This window comes from Rhinolophus sinicus, chromosome 11 (assembly GCF_057876585.1).
Source record: "Rhinolophus sinicus isolate RSI-liver-muscle chromosome 11, RSI-T2T, whole genome shotgun sequence".
Taxonomy (NCBI): domain Eukaryota; kingdom Metazoa; phylum Chordata; class Mammalia; order Chiroptera; family Rhinolophidae; genus Rhinolophus; species Rhinolophus sinicus.
Genome location: NC_142511.1, coordinates 8,096,536 through 8,121,089, shown reverse-complemented (window position 1 = coordinate 8,121,089; position 24,554 = coordinate 8,096,536). Strand labels below are relative to the sequence as shown.

Sequence of the window (24,554 nt, the reverse complement as noted above, 5' to 3'; positions counted from 1 at the left end):
CCCGCCCCGACCGGCCATGTGCCAGCCCGGCCAGCCTTCTCCCAGGCTTTACCTTCCATGGCACTGGTTTATCTGCCACATCGAACTAGCGTTATCTAAAGAAACCACACTCTCACACATTCTTAGGCTCTTTTCCCTTCCTGGACTGGAACGTCCGCCTCTGTCATCATCAAAGTGCCCCCATCCCAGCTTCACTGCTGCCCTGTTGCTCCCCATTTTCCAACTGGGAAAAACCAAACCTTTTTTTCTCTTCCAATCTCCTTACCAAATCCCTCAGCCATCATCAGTTCTGTGGCTTTTCTCTGCACTTTTGCAAACCCCCACTACTCCCCTTCGTGCCTTACGTAAATGCATGGCTACCTGTCATCCTCCTACGAGCCCAAGAACTTCAGACCAGGTCTTTTCACCCTGTGTTCCCGGTGTCTATAGATGTCAGTGCCAGGCACCTCGTCAGGCTGTCGTCCCCTACCCAGGCTGCGCCCTAGAATCTCCTTGGGTGCATTAACCATATCCATGGCCATGCCCCATAGCAGACCTATGAAATCAGATCTCTCTGGGGGTTGAACCTGACATTGGCATAGCGTAAAAGCTCCATAGGCGAGTCTGATGCCCAGTGAGGGTCCAGACCACTAGTGCATGGTTCTCAAGGTGTGATCCCCACACCAGCGGCTTCAGCAGCACTTGGGATCTTGTTAGAAAAGCACTTTGTCCAGCCCACCCCAGACCTGTGGAATCCAAAACTCTGGGACGGAGCCCAGCGATTCGCATTTTAGCACGCCCTGCAGAAGATTCTGACGCACTCTGCCGGCTGGGAGCCACTGTGAACCTAGATGAGTGCCCGTCAGCAGTCCCCGGGAAGGATCATGGAAGAATTCACCCTGACTTGCCAGCCCCCAGTTCGCAGGGCTTCATTCTTCCCAGGACACACACAGTGGATAAAGCCATGGTTTTAGAGTCTTGTTCTCTGTCATTCTATTTCTTAAGCACAGGAATCAATTAATACCCAGCTCAGAGGACGTTTCTGTGGATAGGCCAGTCCCCTGGAGAAGGAAATTTGCAGACACTGCCTCACACTCATGTTACCTCTGGAAGCTGAGAGGCAGGGTTCGTTGTAAAAGCCCCATTTACTAATTGAATTCTATGCACCCAGGCCACTTCCATCTTTCTGCTGACCCGTCCTTCCAGTTATTTCCTAATTCTCTGCTTCTCAAAACTCTTTTTGTGGCTCAAAAACAAAAAAAAAATAGGACAGATCTTCACCTCTTGCCTCTCATGACCTCACCTCTACCCAGCTTCAAATAATTCAAACTCAGTGTATCCAAAACTGAACTCTTAATTCAAACGTTTTCCTCCTTACACAGGGAATGGAGGCACCGCCACCTGTTTGCTCAAACCAGAGCTCTGGGTTTCTTCCTGACATCCTCTGTCTTCTTCATTCCACATCCGATCAATGGCCAAGTCCCGTTCATTCTGCTTCCTTTATCTCACTTAGAGGCGTCCTCGTAATAGCACTTGGAGCTTCCGTCATTCCAGCTCTTCTCATTTCTCACGGGGTTTACTCCCTTAGCCTGCGAACGACCCTTCTTGACGCCACAGCTTAACATCCTTCAGCATCTCTTCATGACGTTTCAGGATAAAATTCCAACTCCCCATGTTTGTACACAAAACCGTCGCTGCTCTGCCCGACCTCAGGCCTCATGTCTAAGGCTGTCTCCAGGCAGCTCGGCTGCAGAAACAAACCCACCTGCTCTGCTAAGTCTCCATGACTCAATACAGGGCTTTGTCTCACTGTGGACTGGACTTTGCACGCCTTTCTCAAATCAATTCATAGCCTTCAAAATTGGGTTTCTTCCGCCCTCTCTGTAAAGCATTCTTTGTCCCCCGGTCCCCAATAGAGACCTTTCCTCTGTGGATCCATAACACTGTAGGTATTCCCCCGCTGAGTAATTTTACCAAGTGCATAAGTTTCCTAAGGCTGCCATTAGAAAGTACCACAAACAGGGTGGCTCAAAACAAGGGAAACATATCTCCCAGTTCTGGGGTCCAGAAGTCTCAACCCAAGGTGTGGGCAGGGCGGTGCTCCCTCTGAAGCCCTTTTTTGTCCCTCTAGCTTCTGGGATCCCCAGCAGACCATCGCTCCAGCCTCTGCCTCTCTCTTCACATGGGAATCACATACATGTCTGCATCTGTACACAGTTATCTTCTTATAAACACACGAGTCATTTCAGAGCAGAGAGCCACTTCACTCCAGTATGACTTTGGTAACTAATTACATCTTCAAGGACCCTATTTCTAACTGAGGTCACATCCCGAGGCACTGGGGATTGGGGCTTCAAGATAAGTTTTTGGGGGGATACAATTCCACCCACATCCCTGAGTATGATAATAATCCATTGATTTATCTGGTTCCTTCATTAGGCTGTAGGTCCTTGAGGAAAAGGCCTCTTTTACTTGACTTTATTTTCCCCAATGATGTATATGGTGTTTGACAAATAATGAACAAACCTTCGATAATTGTTTGCTGACTGACTGAAGGGAGAAACGTGTTCATTGCTCTTCTCACAGATTTTTGAGTTCATCAGTATTTTCTCTCTATTTTAGGCCACCGCTTGATGGCATTATTTTTAAAACATCCCACGTTTCAGCTTTTGAACTCTGAAGTTCTTCATAGCCCCCCCAAATTCTCCTCCCCTCATTCCATCCTCCCAACGAGTCTACTACTCTTTGACCTCATTTTGCAATATCCGTCAAGTCCATTGTCCCTTTTCTGTCCCCGTTGCTCCCCAGCCAGCCTAGACTCCTGGTGAAGCCATTTATAAAAATGCATGCAGTCACCCCAAACCCTTGTCCTTTTTTATTTTCTGCCCTCTTGCCTGGCCCGTTCCAAGCTTTGTAAGTGCTCACTGTTTGCCTCTCTGCTGGGAACCTGGTGATGGGTATTGTTTCTGTAATTCCAGCCAGGGACTCCGGCAGCATCCCGGTCTTCTTACCCATGTCTTGTCATGGGCCGAAACCCGGTTCTCTCTCCTCAAGCACCCGCTTCTGTCCTGGCCCCTCACTCTCAGCCCATAACCTCAGAGCTAAGTTAGCAAAATCAAATTCATGCGGCCACAGGCTCGCTACCTTCCTCCCATCTTACTTTCAGTCTCTCTCTTACTCCTGTCTTTGAAATGGCTGTGCCCTTCTCAGTGTCACAGCTACATTCTCTACCTTAATTTGTCATTCCAACTCTTCTTACTTTCTATAGCATCTTGCCCCCCAGCCAGCCATTTCTCGAATCTGCTGTTATACCCAGACACCGTCGATCACGTATTCAAATGTCACACGATCCCTTGACCCGATTCTCTCTCCATATCAGGTTTCTCTTCTACTCCCGCTGCCAAAATTTCATAAGAAAAATATCTACAGAGTTTGTCTCTGCTTTTATTGGTACTTAATTTCTTAACGAAGATAGTTGATGCTGGTGCTGTAGTTATTACCTTGAAGCTTAAACTTGGTGATCTCTCTCTTACACAGAAGCACCACACACATCTAGAAATTGTTCTTTTAAATATCAAACACTTTTTGCTTATTTAGAACCACCAAAATCATTCATTAAACAGTTTTGTTTTGTTTTGTTCCTTGAAGGCTTTGCTGTGTGTGAGGAAAGGACTCACGGGACTCCTGCCCTCAGAGGGGAAGGTACTAGAACAAACGAGTAACAAACACATCACAGAATACTTACAGGGTGTGAAAAGTACAGTGAGGGAAAATAGAAGGTGAATCAAGAATGAGTAAAGTGAGGGCAGGAGCAGGGTAACTTGAAATCTGGGGCCTCTGCGGCCGTGTGTAAGTTGAAACTGTGAGATGAGACAGTACCAGGCAGATCAGGAGGGAGTAAGGGCTTTCCAGGGCCAGCACGTCCCGGATGGTCCCAGGGAGGGAAAAGCCCGGCCCTTTCTAGGAACTGGCAGATACCATGACTCTGGCGTAATAAGCAGGGAGAGAGCTATGGGTGACGTTGGCAAGGTAGGCATGGGCTAGGTCATCCAGAGGTGGGAGTTGGGGAACTTGAGGGCCAGGTTAGGACTTTAAAGAAGGGGCGCCATGATCCAATTTGTGTGTAAAATGATCCCCTAACTTAGAGCTTAGCCCTCGCCTTCTCAGACAGGCTGTCCTTGATTATATGGGTACACACTCAAGGACCACGAGCCTTTCTTCCGAGCACTCACCTCAACAGTGATTATACTTTCATTAGTACAACCTCCATGAAGCGGAACCTCCATCTTTACTTTTGTGCATCTCTGAATCCCCAGAACATAGAGCTTGGCCCATGGCAGTTGCTGAATATATATTTGAGGAATGAATGAATGATCTCACGTCATTTATCTTCTGTATGGCTTTGGGCAGTTTAACCTTTCTGAGCCTCAGGGATCTTATCGTGAAATAGGGATGATAGTGAATGATGGATCAGTGGCCGTAGTGTTGTTATTACTATGTCTTCTACCCCCGTGGCCTCTATTTTCACTCCCAATCTCTGTATTTCCTTCTTTTTTAATTGCCAACCCTGCTTATCTAGCTGCCTTCTGCACATCTTGCCGGATGCTAACAGTTAGAAGTCAGCCTTTGGAATCCGACCTTCTCATGCGTGCCTGTGTCACCTCGTTAACCCTCCCAGCCAGTGCAGCTCAGGGACTCCCCTTTGTTCCCCATCGCACCATAGTGAAGGTGAACCAGCAAGGTCAGAGCAAGGGCATTGGTGTCTGAGAGCACTTTGTCTCACGTTGCTTAACTTTCCTAAGGCTTACTTTCCCCATCTAGTAAATGGGAATAATATCATGTCTATGCCTCGGGGTTTTTTTATGAGAATTAAGTGAAATAATAACTGTAAAGCACTTGGCTCATTGACTCCTGGTAAACACACAATAAATAATGGCTCTTACTTGCGGTATCATAAAATTGGACACACCAAATGCCATGCATTGTTAGCTTGTTATTCTTATCCCATTAGAGACAGGGACCCGAGACAGGGACCCAGCCTTTTACTTGTGTGTCCCAGAGTTCTCCACACTATCTCGCTCATCAAAGGTGTAATCACTGCTTGAGGAGTAACTCACTACAAGGCCGCAGTCCTTGATGGCAGAGAATGTGTATTAATCACTCTGAGCCCCTTGACAGTGTTGAGCAAAGTGTATTTTACATGGCAATTGGTTAATCAATATTTTTCAAGTGAAGAAGTACATGAGTAAGTGAATGATGGATTGAATAGATAGTGAATGTCGCTAAATGCACGTTAAATAGAAACAAATTAGTAAATAGGAAAGGATTTTAGGGAAAGGGTACCGTGTTTCCCGAAAAATAAGACCGGGTCTTATATTAATGTTTGCTCCAAAAGACGCATTAGAGCTTATGTTAAGGGGATGTCCTCCTGGAAAATCATGCTAGGGCTTATTTTGGGGGGAACATGGTAAAAGCTCTATACTAAATACAAGTCTTTGATGGATTTTGTGAGTCTTCCCTGGTTTATTTACCTTGTCAATTTCCCCTAAGGTACAAATCATAGATGGATAGGACGCTATCCCTTCTCCTACATGTCCTCTTTCTTATCTTATCCTCTTCTCTTGTGTTAGCGTTATTTGCTATTACCTTCTAGGTAGAATTGCATGTATGTGTCTGTGGTGAGGAGGGGGGAACCCTTGGTTTACACCCTTGTTTGTACAGCGAGGTCCCACTCAGCAGTAAATAGATGTTGAGCTGTTTTCCTTGTGCAGGGATGGATTTGCACAGATCTGTTACCGAGCTTATGTCCTGTTCATTTGTGAGCAAAGATGGGTGTCGGGGATAAGCAGCTCAGGCTATGCCCGTGGGCAGGAGTAAGCGAGACTAACAAGCTTTCAGGGGGATTGAACTTGAGACCCTGACTGCATTAGCCCAGGGTAAAAATCAGCTGAGCCTTTCGATGCGGAGTCCAGAGAGACATGGAGAAAGGAAACTTACATTTAGAAAGTGACAACTGTATTTCAGTCATTGTACTGGAACTGTATTTATTCATTCATTTAATCTTCTTACAGTCCTGGAAGTAACAGGCACTTATTATCACTATTTCACAGAAAAAGGTAGAGAGGCTTAGAAAGATGAACTGTGTGGACAGTTTCACACAGCTGGCAAGGAACTCGAATCCAGACCTTGGTCTTGAATGGAGATCTATCTGACTCCAGCGCCCACACACAAAATGTGAGCCATAGGGTGGTTGGCAGACCAGTGGGGACCTGAAGGGGACCCTGCTCTCTGTGGCTGAGTTCTGCAGGATTGCCTTCAGGGGCCACGGCAGCTGCCAGGACATTAGGAGAGGAGGAAGAGAAAATCAATAGTGAGTCCTACCAGCCATCTGACCCCTTCCTCCTGGCTCCAAAGGAAATGTTGCAGATGTGGCAATGTACGTGAGTGAGTATGTAGCATTGCACAGGAACATGAATGTATGCGTGTGTGTGGGGGGACATTTGTACCTGTGGGTGCATTTACGAATGTATGAAAATCTCAAATCTGTATAATACTCTTTTAATGGAAAAGTTGATCCACTGAAATCAAAATGACTGACAGTTAAGAAAAAACAAATGTACGTCTTATATAATTATAATGAGATTTAGGGATCTTAATTTAACGGTAATGGGGATAGGAAGGGACTCAATAGGCGTCATCGCTCATTCTTACTTGGAAATGTAAAAAGCGAGTTCTAGTGAATGCTTAGGCTAGACTGTACGTTTCTGTGGCAGTCACGTTTCATAGAATGCCAGACTCATTTATAAAGATCGGCTGGGTGAGTGTGTGTGTGGGGGCACATGTTAGGTCGGTGATCCCAACCTTTTGTGTGCTGTAGAGTCGTCCACCTAACTTTTTAAGAATACTGATGCTTGGTCCACCCTCGATATGTGGAATGAGAGCAACTAAGGTTTGAGGACCATTATGCACATCTGTGGGGTAAATCTGATGGATCCCAAAGCTTGAGAACCATTCTGCTAAATGTCACTTATGGAAGGTGCAGGGATACGGGAGATTCAGTCGCTATGTCAATGAGAGAGCATTTAAAGAGGATGACAGATAAACAGGTGACCTTAAAACCACATGAGGTATGCTGTAATTGCCCTACGAAAACACAGGTTGGGGAGCAGGTAATTCTTGTGTACTGCAGGTGTCATGTGCCACACTTACCACTCTGTACCTAGAGCATAGGGGTGAGCAAGCCAGGCCAATACCCAGGCAGCTTCCCTGCCTAAAGACCTCTTGCTGTCTGTACATTTCTTCCACCAGCTCGATGCCCATGATGGTGAGTAGAGGAGAACAGTGTGGGAGAAAGTACAGGTCATGCGATCCACGATAATGCTTACCTCTGTCCCTTACTAGCTGTGTGACCTTGGGCAATTTACGTAACCTTGCTGAACCTTTATTTACCTTTGCAACCTGGGGATAATAACTGTATAGCTGTATCGCTCTCCAGGGGGTTGTGAAATGATGCGTGCATGGCAGTGAGCTTAGTGCTTGCCTGGCGTGTGGAAAATGTTCAGTCAATCAATTGTAGCTACTGTTACCGGCTTTTTCTGACCCAGTCAAGATTTCTTCCGTTTGCTTTATGTAATCCTTGATCCCAGACTATACAGGGGAACTGCAAGTGTCTGAGCCAACTTTCCCCATCGGAGGTCAGACGGGCTCTGGCTGCCTTCTCTGATGACCCTGAGTCTGCAGAAGCAGATGTGTATTCTTTCTTCCCCTAAGGCAGCTGTTAGGGGTCAAAGTACTGATGGCTCCTGCATAACTGGGGTCCAGGCCCATGTCCCCTAACTTCCCTTATTCTCTGACATGCTTTGTGTTGACATAAAGGTTATGTGTGGGTTCTGTATTTGTTTATGTCTGTGTGTGTACTAGTCAGTATTCTACAGAGAACAGGACCAAGAGGCTATAGAACACACAGAAAGATTTATTATATGGAACTGGCTCATGCGATTCTGTAGGCTGACATGTCTCAAGATCTGCAGTCAGTGAGCTGGGGACCCAGGGGAGCCAATGGTGTCGTTTTAGTCTGAGTCCCAAGACCTGAAAACCAGGGGAATTGATGATGTAATTCCAGTTGGAGAGCCAGCAGGCTCTAGACCCAAGAAAAGTCATGATTCAATTCAAGTCCAAAGGCAGAAAAAATTGATGTCTCAGTTTGAAGGGCCTTAGGCAAAATAATTCTCTCTTACTCAGGGGGTAGTCTGCTTTGTTATTCTCTTCAGGCCTTCAGCTGATGGAATGATTTCCACCCACACTGAGGAGGGCTGTTTTACTCAGCCAGCCAGTTCAAATGTTAATCTCATCCAAAACACCCTCATAGGAACACCCAGAATAATGTTTGAGGAAAATCTGGGCACCCCATGGCCCAGTCAAGTTGACACATAAAATTGCTATTACAGTGTGTCTTTACTGCCACTTTTTGAGGCAAAGTTGTAGCCTTGAATCCCAAAGTTAGGGAAAAAGTGGCAACACTTGTTCATTATTGTCATTTTAAAAATCATTTTATGTGCTTCTAAAATTTGTTTAGGAACACCCCTTTTTCAACATTTAAAACCAGCGTTCCAAGTAATGTGTAAGGAATAACAGGTAGCATTTATTCAGGACTTACTCTACCCAAGGTTATTGTAAGTTATTTGCAGATATTAAATTATTTCATCTTGTGCAGTTGCTGGGCCATTATTATCCCATTTTATAGATGAGAAAACTGAGACCCAGAGAGTCAGTAATTGTGTTAGTTTTTCATTATCTTTAAATGAGATAATTTATATTAAGCACACAGACACAAAATATAGGCTGCAATTACAAAAAAAAGTTGATTAAAATGCATAATCGAAGATTATCAAAGATCTGAAATGTATTTATACACGCTTTGTTCAACAATGTAAGGTTTATGTGGAGTAGGCTGTCTCATGATTTTCATTCTACAGATGAACAAACAGACCCCAGCGGCTCTTATTTGCTTGAGGTCATAGTAGCAGAAGGGACATTGGATGTGTCACTTCCATCTAGGGCTCCTTCCCTTATATCTCGATGCCTGTAGATGTCAAAGGGTGAGTTGGGATGGCGGCATTGTAGACAGGAACACAAAGTGTTGATGCCTAATTACTGGAAGGAGGACCAAGCAATGGGCACAGGGAAAGAAAGGTAGGTGGGTGGATGTGGTGGTGAAAGCTTTTCATCCGATTGCCCCGTTGCCTCAGTCACACAGGAAGCAGACTGTTAGCTGAGGGAGGATGGTGGGGGGTGGTGTTGAAGGTTTGAGGAGAAAGAAGACATGGGAATTAATGATATAGAAAGTGGGAGAGTAAGAAAACAGACAAGGAAAATGTAGTGTTATCACTAGGCAGTATTCGGAGCTCACTGAGGTCAGTGGTATGGGATTTGAAATGAGACCAGTCACCGTGGTTGCCAGCTGCATTCATTTGTGCAAAGGCAGAAATGGAGCCACAGTGCGATTGAGTTGAACCAGTGTTGGAATGTTTCAGACAAGCATGAGGAAGCGGTGGAGGGAGCAAGAGAGTTGAGGTTTATATGAAAGGGTGTGATTATATTAATGGATCGTAGAATTTAATCTGAGTGGAGGGGAGAGAGTACACATGGTGGGTGAGGGTCAGTGGAATCGTGGTTGGAAGGAGGGATTTTAAGTCTCGGGAGGTAGAAAATGGTTGTGGATTTAGGCGGAGAGAGCTGGGAAGGTAGGAGGTGATGGTCAGATTTGCGATTCTTGCAATTGTGACCCAGGAGGAGTTGCAGATATTGGAAGTCTAGGCTATGACCATGGGAGGGAGGGTGAAAGGCAGGGTCCCTGGAGCAGACAAGTCAAGGCACTGAGTAGTTTGAGAATTGAAAGAATCATCTTAGTGGCTACTGAAGTCACTACAAATTATGGAGAAGTGTCAATGAGGACAGTGAGCCAGGCTCTGAAATGCGGAGGGGAAAATGGGGGCAGGATGGTGTTAGCATGATTGGAGCTAGGGGAGGAAGTGGATGGAATGGCCTTATGGCAAGAATTAATGACCTTGACCAAGGGCACAGAGTTCCTTTGTGAGAGAGCCAGGTTGTAAAACTACTCAGTCTGGCTCCAGGACCTACACTCCTAGCTGCTTTGCAAGTTACCGACAGATACGTTGTTTTTCTGCATAAGAAATTCTAAATGAATTTGTTTGGCCATTAGTAGACATTAAATAATGAATAAAATCGCATCAATATTTAATTCTTCTTTCCATGAAATTTACATGGTGAAAGATAATGCGAGTTTGTAAGATATACCATAGTCATCATGATTTTGTTCTTAAAGTGTAGTGCTAGAAATGCCTTTTCTAGTCACCAGTGGGAATGTGAATTGTACTGAATAATAATAGCTACATTTGTTGAGTTTGTGCTATGTGGCAGACACTGTGCTAAGTACGCCCGTGCTCACTTAGTAACTCTAGGTACTGTTTAATCCACATTTTATAGGTAAAGATACTGGGGCCGAGAGAACAAAGTGACTTACCAGAGATTGTATAGTGCCCTGGACTGCCTCATCCAGGACTCAAGCCCCGGTCGATCCGACCCTTGGCCCCATTTGCGATGTCGTCTGGTTCTTTCTTTACTGACCACTTGCTGTGTGATGGTACTGCGCTGGGAGATGAGGGTGCAGCGATGATGACGACAGAGGTCTTTATATCTGACAAGGGGAGAATGTGACTACATACATAATGCATTACTGATAGTTATAGGTTGTATACAGGAGCGTGTGGGGTGCTTCATATAACACGGAATATAACTGAGTCTTGGGGCACCAGGGAAGGTCTATTTGGGAAATAAGTTTTAAACCAGGCTAAGAGAATAAGAAAACTTATCCAAGTAAATGAGGAGAAATTCCAGGTAAAGAAATACCATCTGCAAAGGTTCCAAGGCCCTAAAGCGTCCTATAGAAACTTGAGGCATCGTTACCCTAATTATTTAACTTCTGGTAAACCCACAGGTTTACCCGGTAACCTAGGTGTCGGTCACCCCAGCTCTTATTCCTCCCAGAACTGGCACTGATGGCGAAGACAGTGGCACAGAATCATCACCCCACCTTATCATTAGGGTAAATTGAGTCATGGAATGTTTCAGCTAACTGCTTAGCGAGAGAAACTATTTTTACCATTTTTCTCTTTTCTTCTTCTTCTGTATATCTTACAAACTACCCTTTTCCAGATGCATTTTTTAAAAATGAGCCTTTGTTCTCTTTTTATGTCGCTGTTCCCCCCTTGCAAATGCATTTACCGAGATAAGAAAAGGAACATATGCTCAAAAGCTCCCACATTACACATGGGTGTGATTCCCTACACCAGGACCCCAGCTTGTGAAGAGCTGGGCGGAAACTTTGGGCACCGGGCTTCCACCAGAAACTTAGCCTGACGTGGGCCAGAGGCAGGCTTCAAAGGATGTGCTTTCATGTAAGTAGGGACGAATTATTATCATGTGTAAAGTGTTCTCTTGTAAAGCGACGGGTGGAGGAATATAAGTTCAGAAGAAGCTCCTAGATTCTATAATGTCATTATGATGGGGCCTTACGTATCATGGCCTCTAGCTAAAACATTCTATGCTGAACTATGTACATATACACCTTAAACATACATACATACCTACATATATTCTCTCTGTGTCTTGTCCCCACCTATTTTATTATCTATCTATCTGTCTGTCTGTCTGTCTGTCTGTCTGTCTATCTATCTATCCATCCATCCATCTATCATGTATTCCTCCTCTTGCCCCCTCATGGTAAGCTCTCCGAAAGGAAGCCCATCACCAGGTACACTTAACAAATCTTCTGACATCCATTGCCAGGTGCCACAGTTAGACGGAAAGCTGGGACTAACACTTAACCAAAAATATCATATAAAGGACTCTGGGCCAGAGCAGAAGTGGTCCCTTTGTGCACTGGGAGAGCCAGTATGAAGGGGACACCCACTCAGACTGGCCATCACTCAGTTGCATTTCGGCTACACAGTGGAAGAAATTCCCAAGTAACCAGTCCAGTCAAGTCAGGTCAAGGCCTGCCCCAACACCAAGACTAAAGGAAACAACCCTGCAACTGATGTGTCTTGGGGGAGAGGAGCAAGAAAGAGTAGAGGAGAGAAGCTGAAGGCGTAGGGATTGCCAGCATTTAGGAAAGACTTCATAAACTGTGGTTATTGTGTGAGACAGGGAGAGAAAAGAAAAGGCAGGGAAAAGATTACTAATTGTTTCTCAGCATGCACAGTTTGCATGTGCGCCCTGCTAGCTGCTGTGTTTTATTACAATGGGGCTCCCCTGTGGCACAGATTCTGTTCCTGCTTGAGGCAAGGGGTCCCCGCTGCTTCCTGTGCTGTCCTCTGATGCCCCCAAATCGGGGCCATCTGTAGCTGCCCACCTGGGGGGACAATTCAGGGTCTTGATTTGTCAGGATGAAGATATTAACAAACAAACAAACAAACTTTATTCTGACTTCTGATTCTGCTCATCTTCCTAAACCAGCAAGACGTGACAGGGTTGCCCGATGCAGGACGGAGAATATTGGAGGCCGCGTATCTAGGTTGAAGTCAAGAGACGGAAGCTTCCTTCCAATTGCAGTGTTCAGCCTCTTGCCCCCTCCCCCATCTGGCCTGATACTATCCTTGAATTCATCGATGGGTGCTCTTCCCACAAAACTCCTATGGCACAGTCTGCTCAGTACTGCCACCTCCTCCAGATAGAGGCAACACCTTTGCCACCCCAAGCAGATAGGAGCTCAGGTGGAAATTACTGTTTTGTTTGACATTCACTCCACCCCCACCCCCTCTAGCCCAGAAAACCAAATAGGAGTTGCCATCTGCTTAGATTGGCCCAGCGTATACATCTGACCCAGGATATATCAAGAGTTCTTCCAGGGATTTTTGTTTCCTAAGGAGCAGGGGGAGTGTCTCCGCTGTGCTCTGAGCCTGTAAAGACTTGAGCTGCAGCTGCGGGAGGCTATGTCTCTCCACCATGTACAGTAGCCATTTTCACAGAAGGGAGGCTGTGGAATGAGAAACGGAGCAAGGACAGTTATAAAGACCTTTAGATTCTGTTTCCGGGCATCCCCAAGGCAACTTCTGTCTAAGCCTGGATATATGACCCAGCGGTGGGCCTCCTTTTTGCTGAGGCCAATTCCGTTTCCTTACTTGGATGTGCGCACAGTGGTCCAATGCAAAGGCCTTTTCTCAGTCAGCTGGTCTCAGGTAACTCAGCTCCAAAGTGTTTTTGGTGCTTTTCGGTCCAGCTCTTCATCACTTTGTCCCTGCCGTTTCCTGTATGCTCCCCTGTAGCCTTGTGCACCCGTGTGCACCCAACTCCCCTGCCACTTTTCTTATCTCCTGTAACTCCACCCCTCTTCCCTTTCACTCATTCTGTTTATTGGTCTGGACTTCTGTGTATTTCTGCAGAAAGACTGTAGGTTCCTCAGAGGGCAGGGATCTCTTTACTCTCCAACTCCTATCGCCTAGTGTCTCAATTCACAAACAACAGGCCCTCCATAACTATTTGCTAAGTAATTCAGATAAGAATCCCCGTCTCTCTGGCAGATCATGCGTGACTAGTGGGAAGAAAATGAGTAAATTCTCTTTTATAGCTTTGCTGGAGCAAGTGACAACCCTCCGACTTCTTTGGCCATTTCACAAGTTCTTCCCTCTCTCTCTGTGTTTAATTAATGTCACTACTGTACAGGCACTGCCCTGTGAAGCGATGGCTACCTGGGACTGGCGGGTGGGGCTCTGGTCTTCCTATACTTGTCATTCCTCCTCTCCAGCCAACACACATACATTTGCAATCTGAGTTAAAGCCCAGTATTGCCATTGTACGTGCATCCTAGGGAAGACACGTCTTCCTCTATAGAAATGTGGGATCTCCTTATTATAGCGTATTATAGTATTTATATTGGATTCAGGTAACTAGTACATTTACCTTATTTAACCAATGCTTGTGCGTCACTCACTAAATGCCAGACACTGTTCTGAACACGTTATTAACTAGTTCCTCCTCATAACAACCTTACCAGGCAGATGCGATTATTATCCCCAGCCTCATTTTACAGATGAGGAAATGGGGGCACAAATGACCAAGGGGCTTGCTCGTGGTCCCAGTGTGCTTGGTGGCTGAACTGGAAGGTGAAATCGGCAGGCTGGCTCCAGCACCCATGTCACCACGGCGCCCTGCTGTCTCTCGATGTGATCGGGTGGGGTCCACACTGCACACCTGTGGCCTTTGAATCTGAGTCGCCTTTCTTAACATTCAGGCCCCTCCAGATCAGGAAGCCTTTTGACCTGACTTTCCTAGCAGTTTGGCTTCAGGTACTTAATGTTTCTGGGTTCATTGACTCATTACGTCTGGCCTGAATATAGGTTTATTTATTACTCTCTGCAGTTAATTGTTCACATTGTAATCAGCGTCAGTCCTAAACTTTGGATCTTCAAAATATATTTTCAAACAGCCTAGGAACTATGCCAAGAATTAACTCTAATTACACATCATACCAGTTTTGAGCACTAGATATGACTCAAAAGCAAAATGGGTGTTATTTGAAATTATCAAATTGATAGTAAATAAAATGTGATTTTTCCCAAAAGAGGGATAAAATTGCATGTCTCTCTTCTTTTTCATTTGCTCTTTCTAGGTGTTGAGGGTCATATGGGACAAGTCATGATTTCTAGGCTTTTTCTTGAATTGCGACATTTTTTCTAGCTGCCCGTAAACCACCACTTACTGTTCAAAGAAAAAAGAATCAGATTCAAACACTGCTCTGTGAGCTCACCTTCAACAAACAGAACAAACAAACAAAAAACACGTGGGGGACAGCTGTTTATTTGATGCAGGGGTTATTCATAGTACAGTGTTTGGGTACTTTTTGGAGCCTGTTGTAGTTGTCTCTGGGTGTTTCTAAATTGAATTCCAAGAATAAAGTTTTTATAAATAGTAAGCATAAGAAGCGAAAGCATCCATCCCAGCCATGCCCTCCTGTGGTCCCAATGGCCTCCCCTTGCAGCTGCCAACTCCTTTGAGTAGTTAATTGGTTATCTGGTTGGGTTAAGTTGGTGGTTCTCAACCTCGGCCCAACACCTTATCTTTGACAAACATTTTCAACCCTTCTTATAATCCTTAAATGAACTTCACAAATAATCAAATCTATGTATAAAAATGTTCAAAAAATAAATACAATGACTTAGCAATAATTAAAAAAGAAATAAGAAGAAAGTAATTTATAATGATATAGTGACTTTTTTAATGTGTAAATACTCTGGTAGTATTAAAATAGGATAAGTTAACAGACATTTACACCTAATGTATATTCACCATAATGTAATATGTGAAGTAATATGGGATACACGATATATTGGGGTGCCAAAAAATGTATACAAGTGGACACTTTGGTCACCATTGCTCAAGCACTAGTTCGCCATAATCAGAAGTGTCTGGATGCTGATGGAAACCACTTTGGGCACCTCTTGTAATTGCAGAAGTTAAATGTGACTTGTATCCATCTTTTGTTATCGGTATATATTAAGTATTACAATTTTAGTACAGTTTTCCTTTCTTAAAATGTGTATACATTTTTTTTGGCTCCCTCTGTATATCAGAACAATATAGACTGACGCAGATGCTATATTGGTAATTCAAAAACCGTGAAGGGCATTGCAGAAAATAATATGATTTTCCAAAAGTATAAACAAATGGCAAAACTTCTAAGTAATAATGCATAATCTTCCCTCAATATATATGGTAGTTAAGCACCTAGAAAATTCATCATATATGCAGGTAGTACAAGCTCCTTTGTGCTTATTTGTACATGGAGTCAGCAGCTAGGCTCAGGTAATTATAAGCGGGTTTTCACCTAAATAAATGTGCAAGCAGACGTTGAGAAGTTTGCAGGACATGGGCAATTTTACGTTGTGCAGTGCTGTCCTGAGCACTGCTCTGTTCTAGCATCCTTAGCCCTGCCTTCTAAGTGCCAGTAATGTCCTGTCATCATGGTGTGGTACAAGAGCAACGGCCCCAAATTTACCTAAATGTCCTCTGTTGGGTGATACCCCCCACGCCCAATGACAACCACTCAATTAATGCTTAGTATTAGATTTAGGCCCAAATAATTTTGCTGATTTATTCTGCTGATTTTCTGTAGTCCTTGAAAACCAAAGGTGTGTCTGGAGTAAAACCCTCCATAACTGGGTTATTGGGTTGGTAGAATTGGATTATCCATGGAGACTGTACATTCCATGAGAGCAAGGGCTCCTTTTAGTGGGTGTGCAAAATACCTACTGTTGGCTGTACTGAATCTTGCTTGAATGAGTAAATAATTTGGGGGTTGGACATCTGCGTTACTGAAAAGATAACCACTATTTGAAAGAAATAGTTTTGTAGCTTTTTAGTACATGTGACAATACCAAGATACTCGCTAGAGAGAATCTCAAGGATTCTCTTTAAAGTACCATTTCAATTGCTTTTGTTTGAATAATGAGTGACATTAAAATGTTTGAAAATACCCGGAACCAGACCCAGAATCTTCATGTCACTCTGAATAGGGAAAGGGAACCTGCTGATAACCCTGTCTGAGTAGTGGCCTTGGCCGAAAAGTTTGGCTTAGTCTCCACAGTGATCTGTGAGGCAGCTATTAGTAACCCTATTTTTACAAATGATGAAATTGCACTCCAACAGTCTGCCCCAAATCTGACAGTTGGTTCAACAGCAGAGCAAGGTTCGAACCTGAACTGTCTGATTCCAGAGGCTTCATCTGTCTCTTAAGTGAGGCAAAGCTAAGTTCCTATTCAACCTACATCTGAAGCTGTGGTGATGTGAGGTCCAATTGCCACGACTATTAACTCCCCCTTTCCTAGTGGTTCAGCGATTTTGACATTGATCCTGTTTTGCTTAGTTTCCAGCATTCAAGGGCTTGCGTAAACTCAAGAGAGATCCTGGAGGACAGGGATGAGGGCCTTGTTGTCTTTGGGACCCCGGAATCCAACATGGTGCCTGGCGCAGGGGGCATTCAGAGAGTGTTTGTTGTTCTGACCTTCATGGAGTGATGTTTCTCCTTTTAGGCCCTGGCCGTACACGATATTTCAGCGAGGCTTTGACCTGGTTTTGGGGGAACAGCCTTCCGATAAAATATTCAGGTAAGTAGTCACCTAGGGACTTGCTTGTGTACGTCTGCGAGCCCTGAGCCCCACTTCCCAGGGAACTTTCTTTCTTAGTGGTAAAGTATAAAGTGACAAATGTGTTTAGTTGTTTTGCTGCCTCCTCACAAAAACAAAGAACCCAAAGAAACGCTTGGCCTCCCATCATGCCCGTGGATAGCGTGAGGTCACACAGATTCTGTTGGGGTCCCGGCTTCTTTCCCTGTCTGCTCTGTGAACCCCGGTAACTTACTTAAACTCTTGGCACCTCCAGTTTCCACATTTGTTAAATGGGGCTACATTCCATGCCTAGCTCTATTGTTGTGAGGACTATATGAGATAATGGAGAGCCGCTGGCATAGAAACTGGCACAGAGCAGGCAATTAATGTCACTTTCTGCCTCTTCATTGTGCATCTAATTTGCACTTTCCGTATCAAGTCTTAAGTTGTTCAAAATGAATCTCCCCACCCCGCCTCCTCCTTTTCTCAGCAATACTTCCTTATTATTATTATTTTAATCTACCACCGTTCTGATCCGATTTCACGTTTCTAGTCCCTCCCAAATTTCTACCTTCATGCCTGAGAATTGCACATATTAGAAAAGCTGACAAGCAGAGGAAGAATTTGGATGGCAGCCATGAGCTATTGGGGTTTCATAATGTTTGATTCATACCAGGCCTTAGCTGGAACGCATGTTTATTTCCAAACTAAGATCTTACCATCATTTTATTTGATTAATCTGTCCTTCACTTAACATGCATTTGCAAAGTACCTACTAAGTGCCAGAGACTTTGCTTGGCCTTGGTGGTGGGAACATGAATCCATCTCCCTCTAGGAGGGTGCCCTCTGGTGGAGGAAGTAAATAGTCCTGCAGGAGTATCTGATAGCAAAGGATGCCCTGGGCGACTGCACAGCCTTGTGGAGGGATGGTGAGCAGTATGGACAATGGAAAACGTGATTCCTTTCACTGCATTCAGCAGCGTGCTGAGTCTTACATCTCACTGCTGCCCTTTCAAAGCCCTGCCTCAGACCCTCCCCGTCAGCCAGTCCCAGCCTAGGTGTTAATTTTGCTCTTGCATTTGCTCCTGGAGGTGGCGTCTCTGCTTCAGCTTCTTCTGCGCCTCCCTGCTCACTGGGGTGGGGGGGGGGGTGGGGGGGGGACAGGCTGAGTCACGTTTACAACACTGATCATGGGCTGCTTTTGAGGGCTTGTGCTACAAGAGCTGTCAGCTCGATTTCTTAGACTATGACTTGAGCATTTAAACTTTCCAATGATGGTTTATCATTTGGGTGGCTTCCCCCCACCTTTTTTAACTTCTGGCCTGCCAGGACCTCCAAAGGATGGTAAAGATGAGGCAGATGGAAAACCCCGTGGAGTTGGGCTGATGAACATGGAAAAGTTCCCTCTCCCCGAAGAGTCAGAAACACTTTGAAAACCAGCGGCCTTCAGGATATTTCTGTTAGAGCAGAACGTGTGCAAACACTGTGTTTCCATCCCCACAAGCACCGTTCACTCTTTTCGAGTTTGCTAGCTGCCAACTGGATGTGACACCCGGGCACTACTGAGGGCATCCGTTATGCGGTTTGACCCAGGCATCACCTCTCTCAGGAGCCTGTGTGTTCCCCAATAAGAGATTGATCATTTTGGTCCCTAACATATCAATAACTAATCTTTCAGAGGAAAGCAATGGGCCATGATTTTCTGATTTTAGGTATTCAGAACTTTAATCAAAACCACTCTGGGATCTGAGTAAACTAACTGGCAGTGGCCACTCTGGAAAATACTATGACCTGGTCGGTGATTATGATTTCTTCAAGAAGCTAATGACTATTTATCTGCTACTCTGCTCACCAGTGATGAAGTGTTCTGAAGCATTCCAAGCCACTGCGCGTTTGCCTGGACTGTGGAATAAAATTTAAATTTTGATATTGAAATCTTTCCACAGTTGAGTGCCAATATGCCCCGCCCTTTTAATCATCTGTTCTGCTCCTATAGAATCTTCCATTCTTAGTCAATACTATCTTCTAACCTACCCACTGCCCCCAAAACTTGAATCTTTTTCACTCTGCACATTTACCATATGCTTTCCTCTAGAAAGAATGCATATTTGCTTCCTAATATAAATACTGCCCATGTTCATGGTCTATGCCAAGTCTCAGCTAAAGAGAATGTCTGTTGAGCATTGGCTTGCGGGGAGTCATGCAGGGTCTCTGCTCCTGCTCCCCACATAAGAACGCAGGATATGGTGAGGCCAAAAAGGAACAACCACGGAGCCATAGGTAGGGGAGTCACACCACTCTAGTCTCACTGGAGGCAGGATTCACACAACGTGCGACCTGCTGTCCGCTTTTCTGCCAACTGACCGACTCCACTCGAATCGACTCGCCAAACAGCGCAGCCACAGCAGTTATACTAGTGGCCAATGGCTAACTGGTTACAGCTGACAGCCAACCAACCACAGCCGACAGCCGTCAACTACCCGAGCCAGCACCTTTCCACGTGAGGCCGAGAGCCTGAAAATTGCTCTCTGGGGCTCTCTCCCCACAAACACCTACTATTTCAAGGCACTATTTTAGATGCTGTAGTGATGACCAAACAAATATGTCTAAGATAGTCCCAGACTTCAAGGAATTTACGGTCTCATCCAAGAATTGTTCTCCAACCCTGGCCCTCCATGAGAATCCCTAGTGTGCTTTAAAAATGGCCAGTGATCTTACCCAGCACTAATCAACTCCTTTCAAAGTTCTGGGAGGTGGGGCCAGAGCATAAGTGTTCTTTAAAAGCACCATCATAATTCTGATCTGTACTCAGGATCGAGACATACTGCTCTGGCTTCTCCAACCCACTGTACCACTCCCCAATGACGTTTCTGCCTCCAGATTTCCATAACATACTGACTGTAATATTTGTTAATTATTTTATTGCATATTTATTTTTAATTGGCCTATTTGTTTCTTCAATGAAATGGTTGTTTGCTTGAGGGAAAGGGGAGTACCCTATATGGCTTGAAGTATGTGCTGTCTAACACAGAATTTTGAACATGGTAGGTCTTCAACAGATATCTGTAGATGGTCATTTCAGGGGATTCCTAAGGACTTGAAAGCAGATTAGGAAAACACCTGATACTCACCCTAACGTTGATAATCCGAAATCCCAAAGAACCTGGGAAAGGTCCAAGCTAGACTCAGAGGGCCCAAGGGGAGAAGACTGACTCTTCTCACCAGACCCAGTCTGGTGCCAAGGATGTCCTTTCCATTGTGGCTCCAATCACTTCATTCCATTGGACCTTCTGGTGGCAGGAATGGCCACAGACTAAATTTCCCTCTCAGAGATCTTCCTTCCAGTGTGTACCTGCACCCTGGAGAACAGTAACACCCTGCTCTGGGTGTAGAATGGCCTGTTCTGGGAAAGTGGAGCTGCCAGGCCAAGAACAATTTGTCCGTTTTCCCACATTCCACGTTATGCCCGGCCACAGTGAGAGCACAAGCTCATTCTGTCCACTGCTCTCTGGAGAGCATTTTCCTCTGAACAGAAGTTTCAAGTTCTAGTTTAGCGGGGCCATGTACAGGACTCAGCCCACAGCTGAGCCATCAGCCATGATGGTCGCCACCAGCTGTCACGAGAAAAGACCCAACGTGGGCAAACATTTCAGATGCTCACCCAGCGTCTCTTTGGTGGCTTTTTGAAGGTGTCCCTGCCAAATCTGCATGAATGAGGGACAGATGAGATTTCAGAACACAGCTTTTCTCTGACAGTTTGTTCTATATTTGGATTTTGGAGTTCGTAGATTTTGCAGATAAAAGAAAACTTTAGAATTTCATAGGCATGAGCCAGCATGGGCTGGAAAGCTGCTGTGAGATACAGAGAATCAGACCAGTTCCCACTTCTGGAGAGGTGACTTTGGAGAGGTTGTTAAATTCTTAAAATATTTGTTGATAAATTTGTAAAATGAGGCCAAAGGACCAACCTCAGAGGGCTGTGGTGAGGTAAAGGAGGCAGCTGCATAGAACACCTGCCTCTGTGACAGTTCTCAGTAAAGATTGGTGTCACCCTACGCCTGCCATGGCTTTCCCCTCAGGGTTTCACTTTGACCACCCAGAGAAGGGCGACGACACTGTTTATCTTGTTAACTTGGGACAGTGTCACATCTCAGAAGCCGCTATGTACTTTGGAAGTCCTTACAATATTAAAACTCAGATCCATCTTGACCATTACATCTATTGAAACCCAGAGGTTAACCCAAGTCCTGCTCTAAAGAAAAGGTGATCTTCATCACCGCTTCCACCTTTAAATTTGAAGTCTGAGATGATATCCTCCAGTAGCCTGTGCAAACTAAAGAACAATAGGCTTATTGATCAGTCAATAAATATTTATGGAGTGACCTCCTTGGGCCGGAAATCATGCCAGGCCGTCTGGATACAAAGATGACAACGCTCTGTCTTCTGCCAGCCAAGAGAACACATTCTTCTGAGTGGCAGTGGCCACCTGAGAAGATGGGCACAATTCACCATCTCAGGGGCAACCAGGGACCATGTGCAAAGGCCCAGAGGAGAGTCCCTTGCTCAGCCCGAGGGTTTAGGGTGAAGGTCCTACAGGGCTTTCCAGAAGGGGTGGGACCTTAACTGAGTCTTAAAATGAATGGGGCTCCAGCAAAGAAGGAAAGGAAGAAAATTCAGAAAGAAGGAACATTAGGAGGAAAGGCAAAGAGGAAAGAAAATGAGGGCCGCTTTAGGAACTAGAGTCAGATTGCCCTGGCAGGGCACAAAGTGTGACATCTTTGGAGATGTGAACTTCGTTCTCTGGGGCTGAGGTGCCATCAGACAGTTCCACTGGCAGAAAGATATGGTTTGCTTTCCGCTCCCAAATATCACTGTGTGGGGAGGAGGAAGGGGACCTGCATGGACATGGGTCCCTCTCTTCCAAAAGAAAAATTCGCTGTCAGAAATGGGCTAGAACTGCCAACCGTTTCCTAAAATCTATTACATAAATTACAAGCTGCAGGTCACGGATCTGTTGCTGTACGTCAATGCAAAACTTCTCATTTTAAAACCCAAATAGAAAAACAACAAAACCCTCTAGGTCCAAAGACACTCCCTCCTCCTGGTACCATTCAGACGTGTGCATCTTCTCTCTAAAACAGTATATGATACGTATCAGTGGTGCCCCCACCTGTGGTGCCCCCAAGGCAGCGTGCCCATTACAAAAGGCAAAGTGAATGTAAAACTTGCATGTTGTTGCCTCCAACCCCCATTTATCCTAAATCCCAGATTTCGGGCATCTTGGGACAATCACTTGCCCTGAATATGGACTCCTTAATCTTACCAGATGACGTGTGTCTGTCAGTCATACCTTCGATTTTGCCAGCCGCTTCCCACAAGAGCAAAGTGGTCGGCCTCTTCTGTCCCCCAGCAGTGAGCTGCCCTTACCTGGTACAGATCCCTCCCTGCACAGACATAGGGCCCAGCGCCCCTCCCCCCCCCCATTGCCTCCTGTCCCTGTGATGGGAGGAGCTCCGTGCCTCCCTCAGAGCTGCTTAATGTAGAACTTTGCCCAGCAGTTCAGAGACACAGGGGACCAAGAATAAGGGTGGGAATGGGGGAATAAAATCTCCCAAATCCTGGCCACCTCCCGCTTGCTCAGGGGTTTTGCCTCTCCTGGGGGCCCCTGTTTTCTCTTCATTCAGGAAGTGGGTGGAATCACGTGGCTGCTTGAAACTCATGTGCCTTGATTCATGGGTATGCCTTCTAGAGAAGGCGACATTTCTTATAAAAGAACTCAAGTCCTCAGTCCGGTTTCCTAGCCTCTCTGGGTGCCCAGGGAGTGGAGAGGGGGGCATGTTGAGTTAGGGGAGAGAAAGGAGCCCCTTCTCTGAAATGGTCCTCTGTGACCAGCACGCCAATGGAGCCTGTGCTGGGCTCTGTTTAATGCTATGCGTGCTTCCATTGTTCCTCCCTCCACATTAAGTTGGAAGGGGACAACAGACCGCCACAGCCTGGTGATATCCTGCCCACACTGGCTTTTATCCCACAGACTATTTTTGACTGTGAACACAGAGCATTTGAAGGCCTTTGAAATAAAATGAATGAATAAATAAACAAATAACCTCTCATGGTTTCCTGAAGCTCTCCCTTGAAATGCTCATTGATTCTTTTATTCCTTTTAGCCCTCGTTATAAGAATAAAAAAACAAGTCTTCCCTGTCTCTCCAGGGTAACGGCCATTAGCTGAGGGTGTGGCTAGGAGTATGGAGAGTCAGGGTGGGTCTGCCTCCTTCACCCGTCTTCTCTCCTCCTCGGAGCCTCCTGGCTTTCCTCATGTATGTCCCCCTCACACAGAAGCCAGAAAAGGGCAGCTTTTCTCCTTCCTTTTCCTCGGTCAGAGTCCTCCAGGCCCAGAGAGAGAAACCATGGCTGTCACTGTGGGTGTGCAAACCGAGGGAGGGGGCCCGTGAGAGGCTGGCATATCTCGTCAGCGAAAATGCTTCCAATTCTATCTGACTTGAAGTAGGGAAAACCCAGCTTCCAATCTGAAGGAAACTGGAACTCAGTTTCGTATGACTCCATAACAACCGCTTCTAACAGCAGTGAGTGGGTGCCATCTTCAGTTCTCCCACTGTGTGGACGTGTGAGCAGGAGCCGAGCTCTCTGCCTCCTTCAGACTCAGTCCTTTCACCCATAGAGTGGCAGTGAGCTCTTCTTTCTGCTGAGGACTCTGAGGGGAGAGAAGGAAGCAGCTGGCAGTGGGATGGCAGGGCCTCCGGTGGGGCGGTTATCTCCCTGTCCTAACCACCTGGTGTTGGGTGTCCCTACAGATTCACCTACACACTGGGGGAGGGCATGTGGCTGCCCCTCAGCAAGAGCTTTGTTATCCCACCCGCTGAACTGGCCATCAATCCATCAGCGAAGTGTAAGACGGACATGACAGTGATGGAGGATGCTGTAGAGGTCAGGTGAGTCCTGCCTCAGGGTGCTGAGGCCCGTACTTGGCTTGGGAGGCTGCATGAGAAACTGAAGGGCCAAGGTGCTGGGAAAGGAATCCCGACAAGCTGAAAGGAGAAGGTGGCAGGCTGCCTTCAAATGCCCCATGCGCAGTACCAGGATCTACTCTATCTGGGTCAATATTACACACCCCAAGCCTCATGCACTGGGAGAGGACATGAAATTAGAATTTGTAAGCACTTCCCACATCCCCTAAGGACTGACAGGCAATAAACTGTTAACTTCCTAGCCCAAGTTTGGATCTCCTTCTTTGACCAGCCGTTACAACCTTGGCTCAATTCCCAGATATGGAGAATGCCTATAATTTGTTAGTTCAAGGCTCAGAGGCTGGTTGATCTTGGATTTTTGTAAGAGAGATTGAGACATGATCTGGCTGGCTAGGTAGGAACGTGCA

The 24,554-nt window shown here is 45.7% G+C and overlaps 1 protein-coding gene across 2 annotated transcripts in view; it reads left to right on the top strand.

Moving 5' to 3' along the window:
- ASTN1 (astrotactin 1) overlaps positions 1–24,554 on the top strand; it is a 290,620-nt gene that overhangs the window by 176,410 nt on the left and 89,656 nt on the right. For both annotated transcript variants that reach the window (XM_019728300.3, XM_019728222.3), the window contains exons 9-10: positions 17,088–17,162; positions 23,974–24,111. In XM_019728300.3, coding sequence (XP_019583859.3) covers positions 17,088–17,162; positions 23,974–24,111 — 213 coding nt within the window. The remainder of the gene's footprint in view (positions 1–17,087; positions 17,163–23,973; positions 24,112–24,554) is intronic.